Source organism: Oryx dammah, unplaced genomic scaffold (assembly GCF_014754425.2).
Source record: "Oryx dammah isolate SB20612 unplaced genomic scaffold, SCBI_Odam_1.1 HiC_scaffold_10, whole genome shotgun sequence".
Lineage (NCBI taxonomy): Eukaryota > Metazoa > Chordata > Mammalia > Artiodactyla > Bovidae > Oryx > Oryx dammah.
Window position 1 is genome coordinate 19,817,508 of NW_024070194.1, and position 22,392 is coordinate 19,839,899.

Sequence of the window (22,392 nt, forward strand, 5' to 3'; positions counted from 1 at the left end):
GGCCCTTCAAGGGTAGAGGCGCTTCCTGCAACCCTTTCCTCTGGACACCCTCTTCATCTCTCCAGACTGACCAGTTCCTCAGGGTTACTTCTCAGTCCAGGTCTAGATCTCTGACTCACAGCCTCAGCTACTAGCCTCTCTTCCCTTGCTGCCCAAGCTCCCTGTGAAAAAACAAATGTCCTAAACCAGGACACAGAAGAGGAGAAAGTGGTGAACTGTAGAACCATTTCAGAGCTGTGAAAGACCAGACTTACTGAGACTGAGGCCTGAACCTACCACTGCCTGACCAAGAGGATCAAAAATCGTTTGGTACTTCAACCATGAAGGTGCTCTTGTGGGCACTGACACATTTGACCCTCCCCGATAACACTACTGGTCATTTTAATCCCCATTTTAGCCAAGGACACCACCACCCAGGAAGATCAGTATTTGGCACACTGGACAACACTCTCTGGCAGGGAGGAGTGAAGGGGGGAACAGAAGGGCATGCAGCAGACCTGCTTTCTGGTTGGACAGGAGGTCCAGGGCTCCTTCACAAAAAAACACAGCCATCCCATCTCAGAGCAAGTTGGGATCCAATCTCTTTATTGTCAAGGTCCCCTCCCTGTGGGCCCCACCCCGCTCCAAACCTATAGAAAAACCCCAAGCCTGGGAATGTCCTGGGGAGGGGAGGCAGAGTGTAGGGAGACTGTGCTCTGCCCTCTGGCCTGGGCAGTACCAACAGGGAGGGTACGTGAAGAAGGGATGCTGATAACTCCACCTGCAGAGAATGCGCCACTGGCTGATACACGTGAGGGAGGTGGTGCCTGCTGCCAGCTCTCCTCTGGGACCCGCTGGGGGTGCTATCCAGGGGTGGGTGCCCAGCTTGAGGCCTGGTACAGTGCACGCCTTTCTCCTGCTGGTGGCCATCGCTCCTGTCAGACTGAGAGAGACAAGACAGAACGAAGGCTGAGAGGAAGAGTCCCTTTGTGCTCTACGTAACAAGGTCTGGGAAGATGGGAGAGCGCAATGGTACTTGCTGTTTGCAGACACAGGCATGCCTGTGCCCTCACTCTGGCTTCCTAACTTTCTGGCCATGAAACCTTGGGTGACTCTCCTCCTTCCCTAAGCCTCCATGTCCTCACATGAGTCCCCAGCACCTCTCCTTCAAACTAGCTGAACAGGTACAACTTAGCCTCCCAGGTAAAACAAACCACGAAGACTGCCTAAACTTAAAGGTGTGGTGGAGCATATACAGACTCACAGCACGAGTGTGTCATGCATAAAGATACCTCTGTTGTTTGAGACCTTCCTCCACCCAAGTCTGTCATACCCTGGAAAGGGTCCCCAAAGGAATGGGGCAGAGTCTGGGCAGAGCTGGTGTGGCCTGGCTTCCCTCTAGGGTGGGGCAAAGCAGGGTGGTAAATACCAACCAGAGAGTGAGCTTTGAGGCCACACAGCAATAAGTTAGAATCTAGGCTCCACCAGTGATCACCCTGGGATCTTGTGGGATATGTGCTTTATCTCCCTGCCCTCTTCAGTGTGTCAGTTTCTATATCTATTATACTGGCACAATCACAACCCTGGGACACACAGGACATTTCCTCCCGACAGAATCCAACCCCAGCCTCTAATTCTGGCTCCCTGTCCCTACTGGGCGGAGTTGGGACTGCAGCTGCAGGAGACTGGCCCATTTCCCACACACCAAGGATGGCAGGTGTTCTGCCTCTGCTAAAGGTGTTCCCTTAGATGCTTTTCCCTCAGTCCTCAACAGGCTCGGCTACACATCACCTCTTCCACCGCACCCCTCTTTTGCCCCCTGCCTCTCCAGTCCCTGTCATTCTGCTCACACTGGGTGGTAATGGTCTGTTTTCCTCCACTAGACTCAGAGCTCCTTACAAGTGGGGACAGGCAATGCGCTGGGCATGTGCTGAGGGAACTGCTGTTGGGCAGACCTGGCTAGCCCAACCACGATTCCTGCTCCACAACCCACCAAGCCCCACCACAAATGGGCATGGCAGGATGGCGGGGGAACAGAGAGCCTTCACTGATGGGACACAGTACTACCCTGCCAGGTCTACTTCACGGCAGGCTCTCTACTTCACCCTTCCCCACCAGGACCCCCATACCTGCTTACTGCAAGGCCCCATCCTCCGCGTCTGTGTCCTGGCTGTGCTCCTGAAAGGAGGAGACAACAAGGACCACACATCACTCACGGCAAGTCTGTCCTGCCCTGGGGCCCAGAGCATATGTGGAGGTCACATTCGGAAAGGGGGAGGGGCAGTCAAAGGCAATAGCTGCCTCGGGATTCCAACAGGGCAGTCTGAGGGCCCCTCAGGAGACAAAGGACCAGTCAATGAAGTTCTAGGTGTGGCAGGGGACACATTCTCCACAGAAAGTCCTTCTCAGACTGGAGCAGACTGAAAGCCTAGTAGACTGGTGAGCTCCCCATCTTAGGAACATCTAAGCCTTCAATAGGACCTTTATGGAGAGTATGCCTGAAAAGAATAAAATGGGGTCTCTGGCTAGGTTCAAATAAGGAGAGACAGGCTGGGCACAAAGAAGACCTTTCTCTCCACTGTTATGGCCACAAACCCATCTATCCTTATACCAGGACCCAGCCACATGAAGACCCACTGACATCCAGGCTCCAATCCTGGCTCCAACCTGGCTCCACCCTCACTAGCCACAAAGCCCTGGGACAAGCTACTTGACTCCTCTGAGTCTCAGTTTCTTCATGGGTAAATGTAACAAGAGTAATACTTTGAATAGTTCAGGGCTACTGTTAAGGTCAAATGAAGTTAAAAACTGTGAACTACAGGGCCTGGTGCTCACTAAGTATGAGGTAGGTGAGTAGCAGGCACACCTTGCCTTCAGAATCTGGTCGACCTTTCCACTTAAGATGAGCTCCTTGCCTCAATCTGAAGAATTCTAATACCAAACAGGAAGCTTGCTTGCCCCATCTTGAGACAGCCTGTGTCAAGCTCAGGCAACAATGGCTTTTAGAAAATCCTCAGGTAGAGCAGACCCCTGCACTGCTTGTGGCTTCCCCAGGCAATCCCCCTTCTCCTGTACCCTGGAATTCTGCAGACCATGAGCCCTTGACTCTTCCCTTCTCCAACTCACGGGAAAGATGGAGTCCAGAATGTGCCTTCGGAGAGAGAGAGGTCCGCCACAGTCCTCTGTGGGGTTTCTGACTGACAGCTGAAAGAGCTAAGTACTCTCTGTTCATTTCCCCCTCTTCCTCACAGGATTAGAACTCCTGGTAAGGAAGGAGGGAGCTCACAGGGCGGCCAAGCAGTCAAGAGGTGCCCCCCTACTCCCTGCAGCCCTCCTGCAACCAGAGGTACACAAACACCAGTCCCAGCCGCCCCCTCAAGGCAGGCCCTCACCAGCTCTTCCTCGCTGTGTGTTAGCAGCCCCTCCTCATCGCCATCGTCTCGAGCCTGTGCTTCTCCCTGGGGCGTGCCTGCCTCAGAAGCTGTGTCCTCCGGGGGAGCCGGGGGCCGGCTGCTGCCACCAGGACCGCTGCTGCCACCGCCACCACCACCACTGCCGCTGCTACTCTCGCCCTTTTTTTTGCCATCTTCAGGGGAAGGGGTGAGGAAGGGAGAACAAAACTCAGCCTGGGGCAGCTGCCCAGGGTAGCACCTTGGTAGAGCCAAGGCCTCAGCAAGGTGGGTCCAGGTGGGATCGGAGGCCCGTGCACTATCCTCCCCACGCTCTGCCCTGTGCCCCTGCTCACTGATCTGGGCAAGGACCCTTGGAAGCTGACCTGGATTGGCCTTTTGCTCCTCGGCAATCTGCTCCAAGCGCCCCAGCAGGGCATCAATGTTGGACTTGATCTGGGTCAGCTCTGTCTTGATGGTCTGCAGCTCACTGCTCTTTACTGAGAGTGGAGGGAAGTACAAGGATGTCAACTGAGGGCTGGGGGCTTGACGCTAACACCAGACCTTAGCCCCATTCTGTCAAGCAGGAAGATAGGCCAATGGCAGAAACGGTCCTCATCCATGGTCTTTTTCTGGCCAGGGAGAGGCCAGAGCTGCCTGTGGCACCCCGAGACTTTCTTAAGGCCATTCCTACAGTAATGGGCCTGGATTTCCTCCCCACCCCCATGAAAGGATGGATAAAATGGAGGTGTGTGGTGTGTACCTCTGTGTGCACCTGAGCAAGAATGTTTCTCTGCTTATGTTATAGGATGGTATCTGTCTTTCAAGATGTATAAATGTGAGTGCTTTACAATCAGATTTCCTGAGTACCTGACCACATGTGCATCCCAGAATGACTGTGGAGTAGCGAGCCTGTGTGGACCTGTCCTTGTCCTGACTGAAAGATGACACCATTTCCTCACTGAACTCCACGTCACAGCAACTAGGCCCCACCTCCACAAATGTGAGTCTTTTCCTCTTAGAAATGCATGAAAATACTCACTTGGTTGTATTAGAGCAGCAGAACTGTGGGAGATTTGTTCTTTTATCTATTTTCCAATGTAAAAAAATGTGATTCTATTATTTTGCTAATGACAAAATGAAAGTTTATCTAGGAAGAAGATAGAGTCACTCACACTTGATCTTGGCTGTGCCGGTGGTGATGGCTGTAGAGCGGGCAAAGAGCTTGACAGGTATGGTGGTTTTGACACGTCGGACCAAGGGGACGGTGACCCGGGGTCGCTTCACAGGGACTGCTCTGGGAACTGGCACTGGTGACAGGCGGCCCCGATAGTCGAAGAGCCTGTGAGAGCAAATGGGCCAGAGGCTGCAGCATGGCCTGTGGCCAGCAGGGGGCACTGTGGCCTTAGACCAACACATGTAGGGCTGGTGAAGGGATGGGCAGCCTGCACTGCATACCCTTGGCCTGCTCCCAGTTAAGTCCTGAGGGTGAACAGGAAGGCCTTTCTGGACCTCAACAGCTACTGGAATCCTTACTACATCCACCTTTCCTACCATCCAGCCTGAGTAAGGGTAGGGGAGGTGACACAGGTTTACAACCCCATTCAACAGAGGAGCAAACAGAACTGTCCCCAAGACAGAATTCCTAGATCACCCTAATAACCAGGCCTGCTCTACTACTTGACTTGCCTTCTGCTCAGCCAACTGCACCCTAAGCTCTAGTCAGAGTTTGCAAATCTCCCTAAAGCAGTACAAATGCCCAGCTGGACAGAGGTGTGGGAGTGGGAGTCAATTCCTCAGCCTGCCTGAGCCTCAGTTTTCCCACATGCCTAGTGAGGATGACCACCCCAAATTCTGTCCTCCCACATCCCTATAAGACTGCTGTGAGGATAGAACGTGAGAGAACTTAGTTTAAAACACACATGTTAGAAAATGTGATAGGTGAAAGGCCAGGGTACTGAGACCCTCAACTCGATGGGTCTATGACTTGAGAGGCATGAGGCTGGACTCCAAGCCCCTTTCCTCATTCTGGGCTCCCAATCACCATATCCTTCTCACTCCACTTAGGAGAGGGAGGGGCTGGAGGCCCAGGGGAACATCAAGGTTTAGCAGCTCAGTCAGGCCCTCTGTGCCAGACAGTATGCTGCCCTCCGACATCATCACACAGCCCTTTCCAGGAGGGCTTCTTTTCCTTAGGCAGAAGCTCCGTAGGCTGAGTAGGGGTTTCTCCCACCACTGCTGCTTCTACCACCTCCCCGCAGGATCACTGTCCTGATGACAGCCAGGAAACCTGCCGACAGGAGGCAATGCAATGACCCATGCCTGGGTAACTCCTTTGTTTAGGGAGCTCCTGCCCTGGGGTGACAATGGCTGGAGATGGAGAGTCTCTGGGAATGGATCCAGTCCCGGACCCTGCATTTCTGCCCCTAAGGGGAGGGGGCGGCTCTGGCCTTGGTCAGAATCTCTGAACCACAGAATCCCAGAGCTGGAAGAGCCCTGAGGGATCACTTGATGCAAGCCCATTTCAGACTGGGAGGGGATGTGCCCAAAGTCATGTAATTCATTCAGTGGCAGAGCTGAGATTAGCACCCAGGTCTTCTGACTCCCAGGCAAGGGCACTTTCTACCACACTGCACTGTCTCCTGAATCTTCTCACAGGTGAGAAAACTGAGGCTCAGAGAGGTTCTGTTCTTCCTCGACAGCCTGGGGAAGGCCGAGAGGGTGGGAGGGAGACAGAGAAGTGGAAGGAGAAGTTTGGGCGAGCCCCCACCATGATTTCCACAAGAATGTGGCTGGTGCCATGGAGGTTGGGGTCTGGGTGGGTTTGGGGGTAGGTCATAGCCTACCAGGCACTAATTCAGACTTCCCAAGGAGGGCTGGCCTCCTGGGTATAAATACAAGGCTAAGCGGCTCAGGCTGAGTTCTGAGGTACCTTCAGCTGGCTGGGCACTCAGGGAGTTAATAAGGAAACTGCACAGCAGTGTGAAGGCTCAGATTCCCTGCACCTGGTTCTGTACTCCCACTTGCTACATTTATAGGTCCCTTGGCTGTCCAGTCCCATCAAGTCTCACCCCAGGATCAGGAGGAGGAGGGGCAGTCAGGGGGTTAGGAGACAGTGTGGGCCGGGGGGAGCTCCGGCCTGGGCACCTACAAAACTGGACCCTAGTCCCAGCTCTGCCACCAATTTGTGGAGCAGCCCTGGGAAGATGACTATCCACAACTCTGGGCCTCAGTTCCCACTTGGAGGACTGAGTGGGCTGCACCAGCAATCTCTCAGAACCCTTCCAGCTTGGCTGCTTCATGCCTGGGCACGCCCCTCCCCCGCTCACCTGTCGTAGAAGTCGTCCCGGTAGTAATCATAGTCAAAGCTGTAGCCACTGGGGAGACAAAGGGGAGAGGGCCGGGGCTTAGAGATGGCCACTCAGCCCACTCTCCACAGGCCCTCATCTCCAAACACCTCCCCAAATTCTAGGCTTGGCATCCCATTACCACCAGATCTCCCTCTGTGGAAAGAGGGACCAATCCCACCTAGACAGAGACAGACAAACAAGACAGAGTGCCCCACCTGTATATGGCAGATGCTGCTCTCTTTAGCCCCTTGGGTCTGTTGGGCTTCGGCTCTCCAGCCATGTTTATGTCTGTATGGAGGGAAGAGGCAGAGTCAGATGCCGATATATTGTCAGTGCCCATACAACTATCACCCCCATGGACATGTACAGCAATGTAAGTGTTTACAAAAGATGCACATGGACTGTACTCCCTAACATGGACAACAGAGGTCTTCACAAATAGACTCATACATTACATACACATAACTTTACATGTTCATATACATTCAGACACATGCAGGCTTACAATCATACATGCACACACACAATGTATGTCAAATCATATGCATTCCCAAGCTCTCTCACATAAGCATAGCCATCAAACACACACCCTCACACGTATGTTCACGTGTCCAGGAAATAAGATCACACAACTTCACTCATACTTGGCTCCAGCATCCTATATGTAACTGCCCATATGCAAATAAGCCAGTGCACATTCACACCAACCTTTCACTGAACATCTTTATGCCTGGAGTAGAGTTCAACAAATCTCAGGAACTCAATAAACACTTGGTAAATGAATATACGTACATCTGCTCACACACTGAAGTACATTCTGATACTTGAAAAAAGCTGGCTGGGCACTACATATATACCCAGAAAGTAAGGTGTGTGTACACATATTCTCCACGTGACTAGCTGCATCCACTTACCACATATTCAGCAATACACATATACACATCCCTTCTCAAACATACACAAATACACAGAAGTAAGTGAACATATACAAAAGCTATACATGCTTCCAGTGTGGCCACATCACACGCATGTAACACCAAGACCAAGCTTCACCTTATGCTCCCCTCCTCCTGGCTCTCAGAACAGGTTCTAACCCAAGCCAAAAGCAGCCCAATGTAAGAGGCTGTGCTAGTCCACTCTCCCCTTTCTCTGGGGGATCTTCATTTTAACTAGAACCCTTTCACTGTGAAAGCAGGGGCAGAAGTGTTCGCCTGAAACTTCTAAAATTCTCCATACAGGCACTGCCGTAACTTATAAATATAATTAACTTATTAACTATTTAAGTTAAAACATCTCAGACAGGGGTAGTGGGTTATGGGGGACAAGACAGAAAATGGGATAAGAGGGGAGCTAAAAAACGCGGGTCAGCACCTGCCCAGGAAAAATCCTGGGGCAGGGCCATGAAGAGATGCTTACCCAGGGTCTGGCCGGCCAGCACTCGCCCATTCTCTCCCACCACAGCTGCCCGGGCATGGCGCTCATTGGCATACTGGACAAAGGCATAGCCCTTGTGCACAGAACAGCCGGCCACACGGCCATACTTGGAGAAGATGGTCTCCACATCTGACTTCTTCACCACAGCTGTGTTGAGGTTTCCAATGAAAACCCGAGAGTTGATGGATTTGGGGTCATTCTTGTTGGTTACGTTGCTCGTCTGGATCTTCAAGGACATGTTGGCCACCTGAAGCAAGCAAGCCACTGTGAGGCTAGGATCTGACTTGGGTTCATGGGCTGCTCATGACCCACAACCTGGCTACACTGGATGGCTTTGTTCCTTCCTACACACATGCCCCTATCACATCCAACCTCCCCATCTGTGCTTGTTTCACTGGCTGGTGACCTCATACAGGTGCTTTACCTATGTTCTATTATATGGTGCTGACGTGATGAGCAGAACCGGCACGTTTTACATGGGAGGAAATGCAGTCAGAGGTCACAATGCCAGTGAATAACAGGACAGGAATTTGAACCCTGTCTGCTTGACTCAATTCTTTTTAAATTAAGGTTACACATTGGTTTATAACATTACAAAAATGTCATATTGACTTCAATTCTTTCAAACCCACTCCTTCTTTAATGCTAATTTTGAATGTTGCCCCTTGCAGAATCTAAATTTGAAGATCTCCCACAGTTTTTCTTCTGTTCCTTCAATGGTAGAACCACAGCAAAGAGGTCACAGGGTAACTGCAAGTAATGTTTGCTCTAAAACAGTATCATATTATGTGCAGTCTGAGTCCAGACATGGACCATGGCTGTCTTTATTGATATCAGCCATTTTAAAAAAGTGAGTTAAACCTCACTGAGCACTAAGAGTGGCATGCAATATTGAATAATTACAAAAGCCCATAAGTGGTATAATTATCATTCATATTTTACAAAAACAGACTCCAGCAAGTTCATTAACCTGCCAGGAATAGGCATTCAAACCTAGGTCACTGGTCCATAAAGCCCATTTGTATCAAATTTATCACTCTCCTTCCCAGTGTTAAATCCAAGTTAAATACAGTTGAACCAATTATGGGCTTCAACTGCATGGGTCCATTTTTATGTAAATGTTTCTCAATAGTAAATATTACAATACTGCCCATGGCCCATGGTTCCCGTGGTTGGTTGAATCCACAGGTGTGGAAGAACTGTGGATATGGAGGTTTGTTAATTATACACAAATTAAACCCTGTACTGTTTAAGGGTCAACTGTACTACAGTCAGTCAGCACATTTATCTGAGAATTGTTTTTAACAAATTAATTTTTGGAGTTATCCATTTTACACTTACTATTCAGATTCTGTTCTCTTTGCTTACAGATGATACTTTCTCTGCTCTTTGCTCTCTACACTCAGGCAATGTTTTTTATCCCAAAGGGTTGTACAAATCGCTCCTACTCCCCTTTCGGGACAGGTTAGAATCTAGGCACAGGCTCCAAAGGGAAAAGGAAAAGGAGGTTCAGTTCCAGTAGGAAAGGCCTTGGCATTTATATTCCTGGCCCAGTGTTCTGCTCACTGGCATGGGTTGGTGCAACTCCCTTTTGGAACACTCCTATCTTGAATTTGACCCTAAAACTATTGGAGAAAGTGCTCAAGAACCACCAACCAGTGTGCATAAATCAGCTTAAACTAACCATAAACACCTGCCTATTTACTTAATATTTGGGGGAAGAGGGAACTTCTTTTTAGTGAATTAGAGAGGAGCTGAGTACAAGGTGGGAGATCTGTATCTTTTGTCCCACTAGGGTAAAAGGCCGTTTCTCCTCAATCCTCCCAGCTTGAAAGTCGGCACTTTCTGACCAGCAGATGGCACTGTTTGCAAGGAAACCACAACCTGGGCTTGAGATTCTGGCTGGAGAAGAACCTGCTCCTACAGTAGTTCTTACAGTAGCAAGGATATGCTGGGATCAAGCGTGCATCATCACAGGGAAAGATGAGGGGCTGAGAGGGCACTGCTACTGATGAAGAGCCTGGTGCCAGCTTCGGAACTAGCCTGGAAGGACAGACTCTTTTGTTACTCAGTTTGTCTTTGCATCCAATCATCAATATTTATCAACCTAACCAGTGAGGGACACATAAAGAGATTGCCCATGAAAACACTTAACATACTATTTTTATGAAGAAGGAAACGCTCAATGTATGTGGGTTCCACCTCACAGTTCTCTGACAATCCTTCTCTTACCTGGATGACAAGCCAGGTTCAAGGTTCAAAGGTTAACTCCTTGCACATCCATGAGTATATAAGAAATTTGTGGGGCTCCTCCATGAGCATCAGATAACTCTCCCCATTGGTTCAGCTCAAAGTCATTAAGTTTTGGTCCAGGGAGATGCCACCTGCTTTTGGCTGGAGGGAGCCCACCAGGTCAGGTGTGTGGACCAAGATAGAAAGAAGAGAAGGGGGGATGACAGTTCAGAGGTCTACTGGTGACTGCTGCTGCTGCCAGTTACCTGGCAGGGACATGACCATCACCGGGTCCCCTCGGACTTCTTCCTGTTCAGCAGTGTTAATGACCTCTACCGCTACTGAACAGGAAACACTGTTGCGCACCTGTGCTTGGTGCTATAGCGGGATCAGCATTCATCCCTTGGCTGGTGAGCCAAGTCATCTGGGTTTGGCTCTACCTGGTCTTTGCTCTCATCACCTAGGGTTTGGGTCAATGTATACCAAAGGACTTTACAAACTCTGAAGCTCTTTATATGAAAAATTTACTTTGACTAGTTGGAACATCTCTGTTCTACTAACATAGCCATCTGGGGGCTCATCCTAGAAGAGAGTCAAGGTCAGACTGGAACACATTCTGTACAATGCCAAAGAGAAGAGGTCAGAAGCAGTATCAAATGGGGGTCAGTTTTCTGATCCACACAGAAGAGACCTAGGAAATGTACGTATGTGGCTGCTCTGCAAAGTCAAGGAGAAATGTCTGCCTGAAGCCTGTTCCAGGCTGTATTCCCAATCTGCTTTCAAGGTCTGCACACTCTTCAGAGGGCAGGCTGTGCTGCTGTTGTGCATAATCTCAAGGGGCAGGTACCTTTGGAGATTCAGAGGAATGGAGTTGGGGGTGCAAAATGAAAAGGAAGTGTGCTGAAACTAGCTCTCCTGGAACTGCTAGGTTCAGGTACAAAATCCCAAATTCAAATATGGTCTTCCAGGGTGTTATGAACATACCAAGTTGTTAGCCTCATTTATAAGTTATAACCTTTCAATGTTTAGACACATGGTACATGGATCTCCATCTGTACTCCTTTTCTACCTTGCAAATGTGAAAGGCAAGCCCGACAAAGTTGCACAATAAATGCTCAATGAATGTTAGGAGGAAGCAGTGAGGATGATATCCCAGAAGGTGGTGAGAAGGGCTCACGGTGGCCCTTGAACAAGGGCAAAGATGTGGGGGAGACTACGTGAGGCCGAGGTTCTCAGGCGCCTTCTTCTAGCCTAGGACACCAACACCCTGGTCCACACGCCAATATCCCCAACTCAGTCCTCTCCACACAATTCTACCTTGGCTCTCCCAGGCTTCCCACTAGGTTAAGAGTGGGAGCCCTAGAAAAGACATCCTATTCAGCAGAAGCTGCTTGACTTGATAAGCTATTTTCCCCTCTGGGCCAAGCTCTGCTTCACAGATTAGCTGTGTAATTGAAAGCAAGGTGTTTGCAGCCCCAGAGGCCCCATGCTTAGCGATGAGCTAAGGAGAAGTGGGGAGAGGGATTGTTCTTGGAGGTGTGGGGGAGGTTCAGGTTGGGGTGGGGGTGGGGATGGATTCAAGAACCCACCTTGTTCCCAGAGACTTCTGCAACATCAGATTAGCAAAGACTTTAGTGAGCATGGAGCTTATATGCCCTTATTCTGAGGAAGAGAGGGGAATGGACTTGACCAGGATGCCACAGCCAGTGAGCAGCAGGGCCAAGAACCTCATGGGTCCCTCTGACTCTAGGTCTTGGGTTCTTATATTTCACTGTTCCTTCTGGGCTGCTGACAGACAAGCCCCCAGCATAGTGAAGAGCTTGGAAGAGACAATATAGAAATGCTATGTTTGAGAAAACTGCAGACTGGCTCCCAAATAAACATCTTCACCTTTACCTGCTGAAACAACTGCTGCATAAAAGCTGGGCCCTCGAGCTAATTAAAACCCACCAGGAACACAGGCTTTGAAACGCAATTTACAGCTCAAAGGGACGGGCTCACTCCTCTAGGCTAATAAGAACAGAGGAAATTTGGGGAAAAACAAATTATTTTTCCCAGATGAAACATTTCAGATGGAAGCTGTACTGTGGAAGAGTCAAGCCTAAAGGTGATAAAGTGCCAGAGCTTTGCAAAGGCAGAAAAGCCCTAAAGAGTACCTGCACCCCTGAACTCTGGGTAACTGAGCCACCCAGAGGGGCATCACATTAAGAATATCCTCTAATTACTGACTGCAAGCTGTCAAGAGACTTTACATATCTCACCTTACTTAACTCTCACAATAGCCCTATGAGGAGTCATTTAGATAAGGAAAGGAAGCTCAGAGAGACAAAGTAACTGGTTAACAGAACAAAACCAGACCTGCACCCAGGTCTGACTCCAAAAAACCTGTGCACAGAGATGCCTTGGGTACTGATTCCCATTGTGAGACCCTGAGCCGGTCACACCCTCTCCTTGGTCCTTACCCCTTTCCCTTTTCTACTACAATGCCTCCCATCTGCATAGGATTTTAGTGAAGAAAGCTAGTTTCTATTCTTGGTCCTGACACTGTTTGTCCCACTTCATAGATGGAAAAGCTGAGGATCAGCAAAGATACATGACTTACTTAAGGTCCCCCTGTTGGTGAAGGGAGTAGCTTGAGACTTGAAAATCCAGGCTTCCTGTGACACGCTACCTGCCACTGTCTCTACTGGCCTAAGCACTCTGGCTCTGCCTTACTGAGCCTCTCAATGCTGCCTATCAGGACCTAGCCTTCAGCCTGACCTCTGAGGCACACAACCATCGGAACAGTCCCTTCCCCAACTCTATAAATCCTCCTCAGCACTGGATCTCCGCTGCTCGTGGTCCTTACCTCCACCATGCACCCCCACCTCCTCCACCACTCACCCCCACCCACCCAGTGCTACTTACAGCCTCTGTCTGGGCCAGTTCTGCTGATCAGCTCCAGCCTTATTCTCAAGCCTGGAGATGAGTGGTCATACCAGCCTATGGCCGGACCTCTGCCCTTAGATAAACCTGGAGACATCTGGGTGACTCTGAAGGAAAGCAGCTATCAGTGATGGGGAGACTATTTCTGGAGAAAGCCAAGCAATTGTACTGATCAGTACCCAGGGCCTCCTTGGTCCAGAGCCTCCTTGGTTACCAGGCAGCTAGGGGTGACAGAACATCTATTAATCTCGTTAAATTCACCAGGCCTCAGCTCATTATCATTGCCCAAATGATGATTACTGGCCAGACAGGACTAATTTTCCAAGGAGTGCTCTTTAGTTCTTGACCATTCCCACTCCCACGAGAAACCCTAGCTCCCATCAAGCTGAACACTGAGGGCTCATGGGGTGGAAGGGAGTGTAAGGGGTCTAGGTTACATGTCCACGAGGCTTGGCTCTGCTGCTCAGTCACATAACCTGCAACAAGTCATGAGATTTCTCGGAGCCTTGTCATCCTTATTCTAAAAACAGAAATAATCTTTTTCCTGATTACCTTTCAAATTCAATATGATGTGAAGATCCTCTATTGCCTCTGTAACATACTGTAGACAAACAGGGGATTACACTTATTTCTATTATTACCAAACTCCTAACCCCTTCACTAGGTGCTGGGAAACAGTGCCCACGGGCCTTGTCCTCTACTTGCTTTTTAAGAAAGCCTTCTCTCTAGGTACCTGTTCCTTGACCGTTTCCTTAAAACAAAACACTGCACATGAAATAGCAGAAACAGCACAGGCTCTGCAATCAGAGAGGACTGACTTCCAACTGTAGCCCTACCACTTACAAGATATAAACTTAATGAGGTCCTTTATCCTCCCTGGGCCTCAGATTCCTCAACTGCAAGATGGGAATTGTACCAATCTCCCAGGATTAGACCAGTATGTGGCAAGTGCCAGTATAATGGCTGTGACCAGGAGATATTTACATAAGAAATTCAAATGCCCAATGTCCTGTGCAGAGATGCATCTAGCCTGGCAGTCTGGATCCTCCACATTCCAGCTCTAAAGCCTGGTACCCACGTTGTCTCCCAATGCTCCAACTCTTAACCTGAGAATAAGATAGTCAGAGGTAAAGGCCATGCTCTCTCCCCTGTCCTAGTATCTTAGACCAAACCTAGAAACTTTGTAAGAGTGGCCCCCTTCCCCATGACTGTATGGGCTTGGGAGAGGAAAGAACACTGGTGGGAGGAGTTCCAGGCCTTGCTGAACCACTGCTTCACCTCTGAGTCCCACCATGAGGTCTCTAGTCTTACACTCTGTATGAGCATCTCTTAGGCAGTGAAGGGAGACCCCAAAGCAGAAACAGAAGGTAGAGCTGGGGCTTTAGCCATCTCTCCCCACAGTGTGGTCTGAGTATGAATGGGCCCCTATCTTGTACTCTTAACTCCCACCTCTGCTTATGGCCTTAGGCTGAGGTTTGGCATTTGTGACCAGCAGCTCTTAGAGCTATGGAGAGAAAGGCAACAAAGAGTGGGGAGGCATAAACTTGGTCCCCCAGTCCCGAGTTAAGAGTTGGGGAGCTACAAATGATTGTCAATTTCTTTATTTTTGCCAAAGAGGTCATTCTCTCTACCCCCCCACAGGAAGACTGGCCCTGCCTTTGTGGCTGATGTGCCATATGACCGTGAGTTGGGAGCATGTGACCACAAAGGGCCCTTCCATGGTTAACCATTACCAATATTTGCTGAGCACTTACCACATGCCAGGTATTGTACTACATCTTCTGCTGAGGTAAGTTGTGGCTTATATTGTGTCCATTTCACAAATGAGTAAGGGTTGGAGCTTAGCCCTATACAAGCTAGGAAACGGCAGAGCTGAGACTGGTGTGTATGAGACGAGAGCTAGTGCTCTCAACCCTGGCCCAGAATGGCTATCGGTAAGCGTGTACTGTACCTGCCAAGACATCAGTTTCTAACATCTTCTGATCCTTTGGGGAGAAACTCATGAAGCCTTGCTGAGGGCATACTCTCAAGTCCAAGAGCCAATAAGCACTCACTGAGAGCCTGGAGGATGGACTCCTCCCCCTCCTCACACCTTAAGGGGCCGACTCCTCACAGTGATAATGTGGCAAGATTAGTCACTGCTTGCTGTTGGTTGATTATAGCTATTCTTTTCTGTAAATGAAGTTTAAAAGTCATCAAAGGGTTTGTCAGCTGTGACTTATGAGCCTCTTTCCTGCAGGGAAGTCAGGCAGTGACAAATGCCCCTCTCATTCTGCCATCCATTACAAGGCGGAAGGTGCCATGTTCCAATTACTGGAGACCCCGACGAAGTCCATGGAAAACCCTGCTCCAGGCTGCAGCCATTACTCAGACCTGGCAGGACTGCCAGCAGAAAAGCCCTAGGCCCAGACTTCACAGGCTAAAAACGGAGGAAGAGCAGGTTCCTGACTTTGTGAGTCAGCCCCTCTACTCCATACTTGTGTTATCCCTGGTGGGTTTATCCTAGACACATTTCAAAAAATCATGTGGGCTGTCTCAAAGTACCCAGAATCAAGACTGCCTGAGATAGACAGACATGAGGAAATAAGGTCAGGCTGCTGGTGGAGTAGGTAGAAAATGTGATGCTCAAGGGAAAGGGGATAAAACAGCTATGATGTTCAGAGTAGAGACTAAAAGAACCTTAGAGATCATCTAGTACAATCAATTGCCTCAGTACTCAATACCTATTCTATGCTAAGTCCTGTTCAGCTAAATGCTGGGGAGCCAAAAATGAATAAAACATAGTCCCTACCACTGAGAGCTCAGTTCAGTTCAGTTCAGTCGTGTCCGACTCTTTGCGACCCCATGAATCACAGCACGCCAGGCCTCCCTGTCCATCACCAACTCCCAGAGTCCACCCAAACCCATGTCCATTGAGTCGGTGATACCATCCAACCATCTCATCCTCTGTCATCCCCTTCTTCTCCTGCTCTCAATCTTTCCCAGCATCAGGGTCTTTTCAAATGAGTCAGCTCTTCGCATCAGGTGGCCAAAGTACTGGAGTTTCAGCTTCGGCATCAGTCCTCCCAATGAACACCCAGGACTGATCTCCTTTAGGATGGACTGGTTGGATCTCCTTGCAGTCCAAGCAACCTCAAGAGTCTTCTCCAACACCACAGTTCAAAAGCATCAATTCTTCAGCACTCAGCTTTCTTTACAGTCCAACTCTCACATCCATACATGACTACTGGAAAAACCATAGCCTTGACTAGATGGACCTTTGTTGGCAAAGTAATGTCTCTGCTTTTGAATATGCTATCTAGGTCGGTCATAACTTTCCTTCCAAGGAGTAAGTGTCTTTTAATTTCATGGCTGCAATCACCATCTGCAGTGATTTTGGAGCCCAGAAAAATAAAGTCAGCCACTGTTTCCCCATCTATTTGCCATGAAGTGATGGGACCAGATGCCATGATCTTAGTTTTCTGAATGTTGAGCTTTAAGTCAACTTTTTCACTCTCCTCTTTCACTTTCATCAAGAGGTTCTTTAGTTCTTCTCCACTTTCTGCCATAAGCGTGGTGTCATCTGCATATCTGAGGTTATTGATATTTCTCCCAGCAATCTTGATTCCAGCTTGTGCTTCCTCCAGCCCAGCATTTCTCATGATGTACTCTGCATATAAGTTAAATAAGTAGGGTGACAATATACAGCCTTGACGTACTCCCTACCACTGAAGGTAGATGAGATAATTAAGGTTTAAAGAAGTGACTTGACCAAGGGTCACAAAATAAGTTACCGTCGGTGATGGAATGAGAAACCAGGTCTCCAGGGAAGTCGAGAAAATAGAATGACAGGGAGCCTTTCTGCGTGCCAGGCTCTTTGCACAGAACATGGCATAACAGTCAAGAGTGCTAGCTCCCATTCACACCCCAACTACACACTTACTACAGAGTTGGACTTCTGACAAGTCCTCAACCTATCCAAGTTCCAGAAAAATTAGGGTGATAACAAAACTTACTTGAGTGTTGTAGTGAGAATTAAGTAAGATAATACATGTACAGTGCATAGTGGCAGGCACATAATAAGCATCCAAGATATTATTTAATGTCAAGTAGCTCAAAACAATTTGAGGTAGGCATTATTAATCTGATTTTACAGACAAGAAGACTGAAGCTCTATTTAACTCTGACACACTAAGTAAGCCAGTACTTCTCAAAACTACTTGTGGTAAAGAACCAGTTTTTTGTTGTTTGGATTTTTAAACTCCCAATCCATTACAGACCAATACATTTGTAAAATACGACAAAAATGTCAAATTACTGTAAAGTCTCTAAGCACTTAGTCTCAATTTCTGTACTCATCACAAACAGTTAAGTTTGCAAACAAGCATTCATCTATTCATTGGGCTACAATCTGAATAGCACAGCTCTAAGCCACGTTCTGCAGTCCACGGGGTCGCAAAGAGTCGGACACAACTGAGTGACTGAACTGAACTAAAGCTCACCCAGCTCTATCAAACTCTATAAAAAGCAAACCAAAACAAAGTATAGTTTATTTCATTTTTTTTGAGTCCTTTATGCTGATTTCTTATAAAGTTTGGTGTTACACTAATTTACAAAGAACTATTCTGACCTTTTTTTTTTCTTTCTTCTCAAGAGAGAAGAGGGTAAACAGACCAGGGATGAGTTCAAGGATTTGCCACCAAATATTTTAGGAGGTGATTTATCTTGGTCATCTGCTCCAGGTCATACTATATCCTGCAAGCCAAGATGATCTAGGCTTACTGACAACTAACACCCTTCCTGAAGCCTGGCGATCTGAAAGGCAGGTCTATTCCTGAAGAGACTAGTACTCTGAGACCCTCTCACCGCATACTAGAGGACATGAAGAAACAAGCCAGGAAGGGGAAGCATGTTGTAACTCTTCTTTTTGGTATTTCTAATTTTCAGTCTTTTATCATGGCTTCTCTCTCCTTCTAGGGAGTTTCTTGACAGCAAGATGGATATCAGGTTCACAGTTCACTCCTGAGTGCCACTGTACACCCAAGAGTAAGACTGGCTGGGGCAGATGAGTAGCTTTTCACCAGTGTGCCAAGACATAACAATGTATCAGGAAGCTTCCAGGTACCTGGCTAAATTCTCCTCAGTGTACAAAACTCCGTTTTGTTCTGAACTGATGGGGTAGTGCCATCTTTCAGCACAACCCAGAGCTGAGCAGGTCACGTGATGCAGTAGAGGCACGGCTGGCTCCTGAGAACAGGGGCCTGCCGTCCAGCCAAAGCCAAAGCCAAAGCCTACGTGTACAGTGCCACGTGAGAGGCCACGTAACATGGTCAAGAGAGTCATCTCTGAAGCCAAAACACCTACATCCTGCCACTGAACTAGCTGTGTGACATGACTTTCAGTTAAGTATTTGAAGTTCTTTATGCTTCAGTTATCTCACCTATAAAACAGGGGTAGTGACACGCATCTCATGGGTTGTTGGAGGATAAAACTACCTAATTCACATTTAGCATGTCTGGCACATTACAAAGTATGCTGTTGTTATTAGTATTGTTATTGTTGGAACCCAGAAGAACTTTTTCTCAAGAGTATGAAAGGTGGTGAGTTCTACTGTAACATTAATCTAGAACTGAACTGTGATCAAGGAAAGAGTACTATCACTGTGATGCAATAAATTTTAATATCTGGAAATGTGCCTTGAACACAAAAGGAATCACAGGAGTAGGCACTCATTAAGCATTAAATGAATAAAGAAATAAGTATATAGAATAAAGCAGTCCCCCAAAAGGGGGTTGGGAAGAGGCCCCTAAGTGAAGGTTCTCAGAGAGGCCCCTTTGTACCTCAAGGATCCAGAAGGCAGGTTGGACTCCCCTTCTGAGCAGGGTTCCCAGGGCTGATATTGCAAGAAACCTCTGCTTGCTCAGTGTTCTGTGTCTCTGAAGGAACCCCCACATTCTGTGGCTACTCTATTCTGAATAAGGCTGCTGTAGGTTGTACCATGGTAGTACATACATCCCCACTTTCCAGACTATATCACAGGAACACAGAAAGGGCATCCTAACCCCTCCCAAGGAAGGTTTTGCCCTAAGTTAAAACAGTAACAGGGGATTCATAATTCAAAAAAGAAAAAAAATAGTAATAGGGGAGGAACATGCCTGGCGGTCCAGTGGTTAAGAATCTGCCTTGCAATGGAGGAGATGCAGATTCGATCCCTGGTTGCGAAACTAAGATCCATGTAGGGTAACTACGCCTGCGCTCCACAACTGCTGAGCCTTGCACTGCAACAAAAGATCCACATGATGTAATGAAGATCCTGAGTGCTGCAACTAAGATCCGATGCAGCCAGATAAATGTAACAAGACAGGATCGAAAACAGTGAAGTACACTTTTTAAGAAAGTCATAGGGTATTATCAGTTTTTAAATGCTGCTTGCCTGTGGAGTCCCAGGTCCCCAAACCCACTTCCAATAGCTGTGTGAACTTGGGAAGGCCTGTCAGTTCTCTGAGGTCTTTAAGGCTAATTGTCTGTAAAATGAGAATAAAAATTCTTGCCTTGCCCACCTGCAATGGAGGCTGTTTTGCAGGTCAAAGGAGATAACATATGGGAGGACACTGTTACCTGAGATTGCTACAAAAATGTGGACAGGAATATTACCTGGGATGGACAGTTCCTGCACATCTTCCTAGACAGAGGTATCCTGGCAGTGAGCCAGCTGGCTGGAAGCAGACGGTGGATGGTGCACAATTTGGCACTGCAGCCAAGCACTGTGCCCCTCAGGTGTAAGGGCAGTTGATTAAAATACTTTCATGTGGAATCAATATTTTCCTCATTACCACAATCCTTCTCCTTGAGAACACCTAATGCCATCCCTCACAGGCTCACAAAGGCTTGATCCAGCCAAAAGCATATGCATTTGACATAATAAATATATATATTTATTTTCCCTTTCTTTTCCCAGGAAAAGAAAGCTGACCTCTCTCCAGGGTGCTGATCTAAACTTCAACTCAGGGCTCTAAGCACCATCCCACAGTGCTTTATGTTTGACCCTAAAAGGACCACTGAGAATGAAGCCACTCTGTCCCTCTGGTAACGTTAATTTCGTAAATATTACTAGGCTCTGCCTCTTAAGTGAACCACTGAGCAAGCCTGTCCCTGTCTCCTGTTTAAGACTCTTCAGCAGCTTCCCACCACCAAGAATCAAGCCCAACTCCTTCAACGTGGTTTACAAGTCCCTTCACTAGTTAAAGGTTACGAAATCCATACACAACAATCCTCTAAGAGGTTATAAGTCACACCCACTTTACAGATGAGTAAACCCTAGTGCAGAAAGACAAAAGCAGTTGCCCAAGGTGACATACTGAGCAAGATGGTATGAACTGACTTCCCTAAGGGCTAGGTGTCAGATTCCAAAGTATAGACTCAAATTCATAATAATCTTTTCTTGGACTAGTCTATGTGATGCAGTATGGGGATGGGGCATTTATTGCCCAGGCAAACCCTTTCATTTCAGCTTCCTTTGTTGGAAAATGCCAATCTGAATTCTCACTCTCACAGCATGATTGATAAACTTGGCATAATGACCAAAATGTTCATTTTCTTGTAATATGGTACACAGTTGCATAACTAAGTTCAGGATGCCATGAGTATAAAAGTAAACCAATGGATCACAACATCTTGGGGGTGGGGGTGGGGGAGGCCAGCCCTGCAACCAACAAGCATAACATGCCGATACCTAATGAACTTCTAATTTACTCAACTGATGACAGAAGCAGCTGTGGTGTCTATGGTTTTTTTCCTTCCATTACCCTCTTAGAATTCACTAACCCTTTCTGGCCCCCTTTTCCTTCACTAAACAGGTTTCTACACTGCAACAGCTAGTTTAAAAAAAAAATTTCCCCAAAACTTTTGCAGATGTCTCAGCTGCACGATCAACAGCAGGGGCTCTAGACAGAGACAGACAAGGATCACTTATTTACTTATTGTGTGACTTTGGACAAGTCATGAAACTCCTCGAGCCAATGTTCTCTATTCTTTACTAGGCACATACTGGCATATACTTCTTCCCTCCACATACTGAATCACTTCCTGATTCTCACACTAAAACCAAGCCCTGATGATTTGGCCCCCTGCAGCTCTTCTCTGTCCATTCATATTAGCATTCAAATTCATCCTCCAGTCACAATATCACTATATGATTCCGTTGACTAAAATCAAAGTTTTGCTTTATTATTTCAAAATTTCTGGCCATTAATTTTGGTGTCTGTTCTTGTTTTTGAATTATCATAAGTAAATCACCTAAACCCCAACTCCTCTATAGAACATAACTATTGTTAGCATCCTGGTATATTTCCTTCCAGTGCTTTTTCTTGGGTATTATATTTGGATTACATAGTGAGGTCATTCATTCAGTTCTGTAACATAATTTTTTCAATTAGCATTATCACACATTATATATAACATATTTGCCTTACTGCCGCATAGTTTTCAATAAACACAATTTTAAAAATATTGTCATTTTTAATAACCCACTATTTTCCCATGAGTGGATTTATCATAGTTAGACAGGTCATAGTTCAGGTGGTCATGTAAGCTTCTTCCAATTTCTCACTATTAAAAATAACAGCATCTGAGGGAAAGTTCATTCTGTATATTGGATTATTTCCTTAGGACAGAGTTTCAGAACTGAAATTACTAGGTCAAAATGTACAAACATTTTTATGGTCCAAAGTGCTGTACCAATTTACACTGCTATCACCAATGAATGCTACTTTCATGGCAACTTCACCAGAATCATACACTGTATTAGTGGGGGGTGGGGGGGGGGGTGGGCAGGGATGGGGAGCAGGTGATAGTTAACAGGGAAAACAAATCTTCATTACTGTTTTCATGTATACATAACAACAAAAGTCTCCCACAATTATTACACCAAGTTGTGCATCTACAGAATTTTGATTGCCCCAAAGAAGTTATTGTAGGTTCTTAAGCAGAGCAATAATATGCTAAAAATTTACTCATTTATCAAAAAATCATTTATTGAGCACCTGTTTCTGTCAGACACTGTACAAAGTATAGAAATGAACACAGTATAATTCCTGCCTCCAAAT

The 22,392-nt window shown here is 47.3% G+C and overlaps 1 protein-coding gene across 9 annotated transcripts in view; it reads right to left on the reverse strand.

Moving 5' to 3' along the window:
- Positions 1-556: 556 nt before the first annotated feature.
- RALY (RALY heterogeneous nuclear ribonucleoprotein) overlaps positions 557-22,392 on the reverse strand; it is an 85,542-nt gene continuing 63,706 nt past the window's right edge. For 3 of the 9 annotated variants that reach the window (XM_040247505.1, XM_040247503.1, XM_040247507.1), the window contains 8 exons: positions 8,135-8,399; positions 6,934-7,006; positions 6,698-6,745; positions 4,544-4,710; positions 3,755-3,868; positions 3,372-3,565; positions 2,109-2,157; positions 557-922 (listed from right to left, as the gene is read on the reverse strand). In XM_040247505.1, coding sequence (XP_040103439.1) covers positions 2,113-2,157; positions 3,372-3,565; positions 3,755-3,868; positions 4,544-4,710; positions 6,698-6,745; positions 6,934-7,006; positions 8,135-8,390 — 897 coding nt within the window. In that variant the 5' untranslated portion in view covers positions 8,391-8,399 and the 3' untranslated portion in view covers positions 557-922; positions 2,109-2,112. Of the gene's footprint in view, positions 923-2,108; positions 2,158-3,371; positions 3,566-3,754; positions 3,869-4,543; positions 4,711-6,697; positions 6,746-6,933; positions 7,007-8,134; positions 8,400-9,493; positions 9,509-10,384; positions 10,402-10,750; positions 10,767-22,392 lie in introns of those variants that run through there. The other 6 variants (XM_040247510.1, XM_040247511.1, XM_040247504.1 and 3 more) reach the window with 4 other exon arrangements.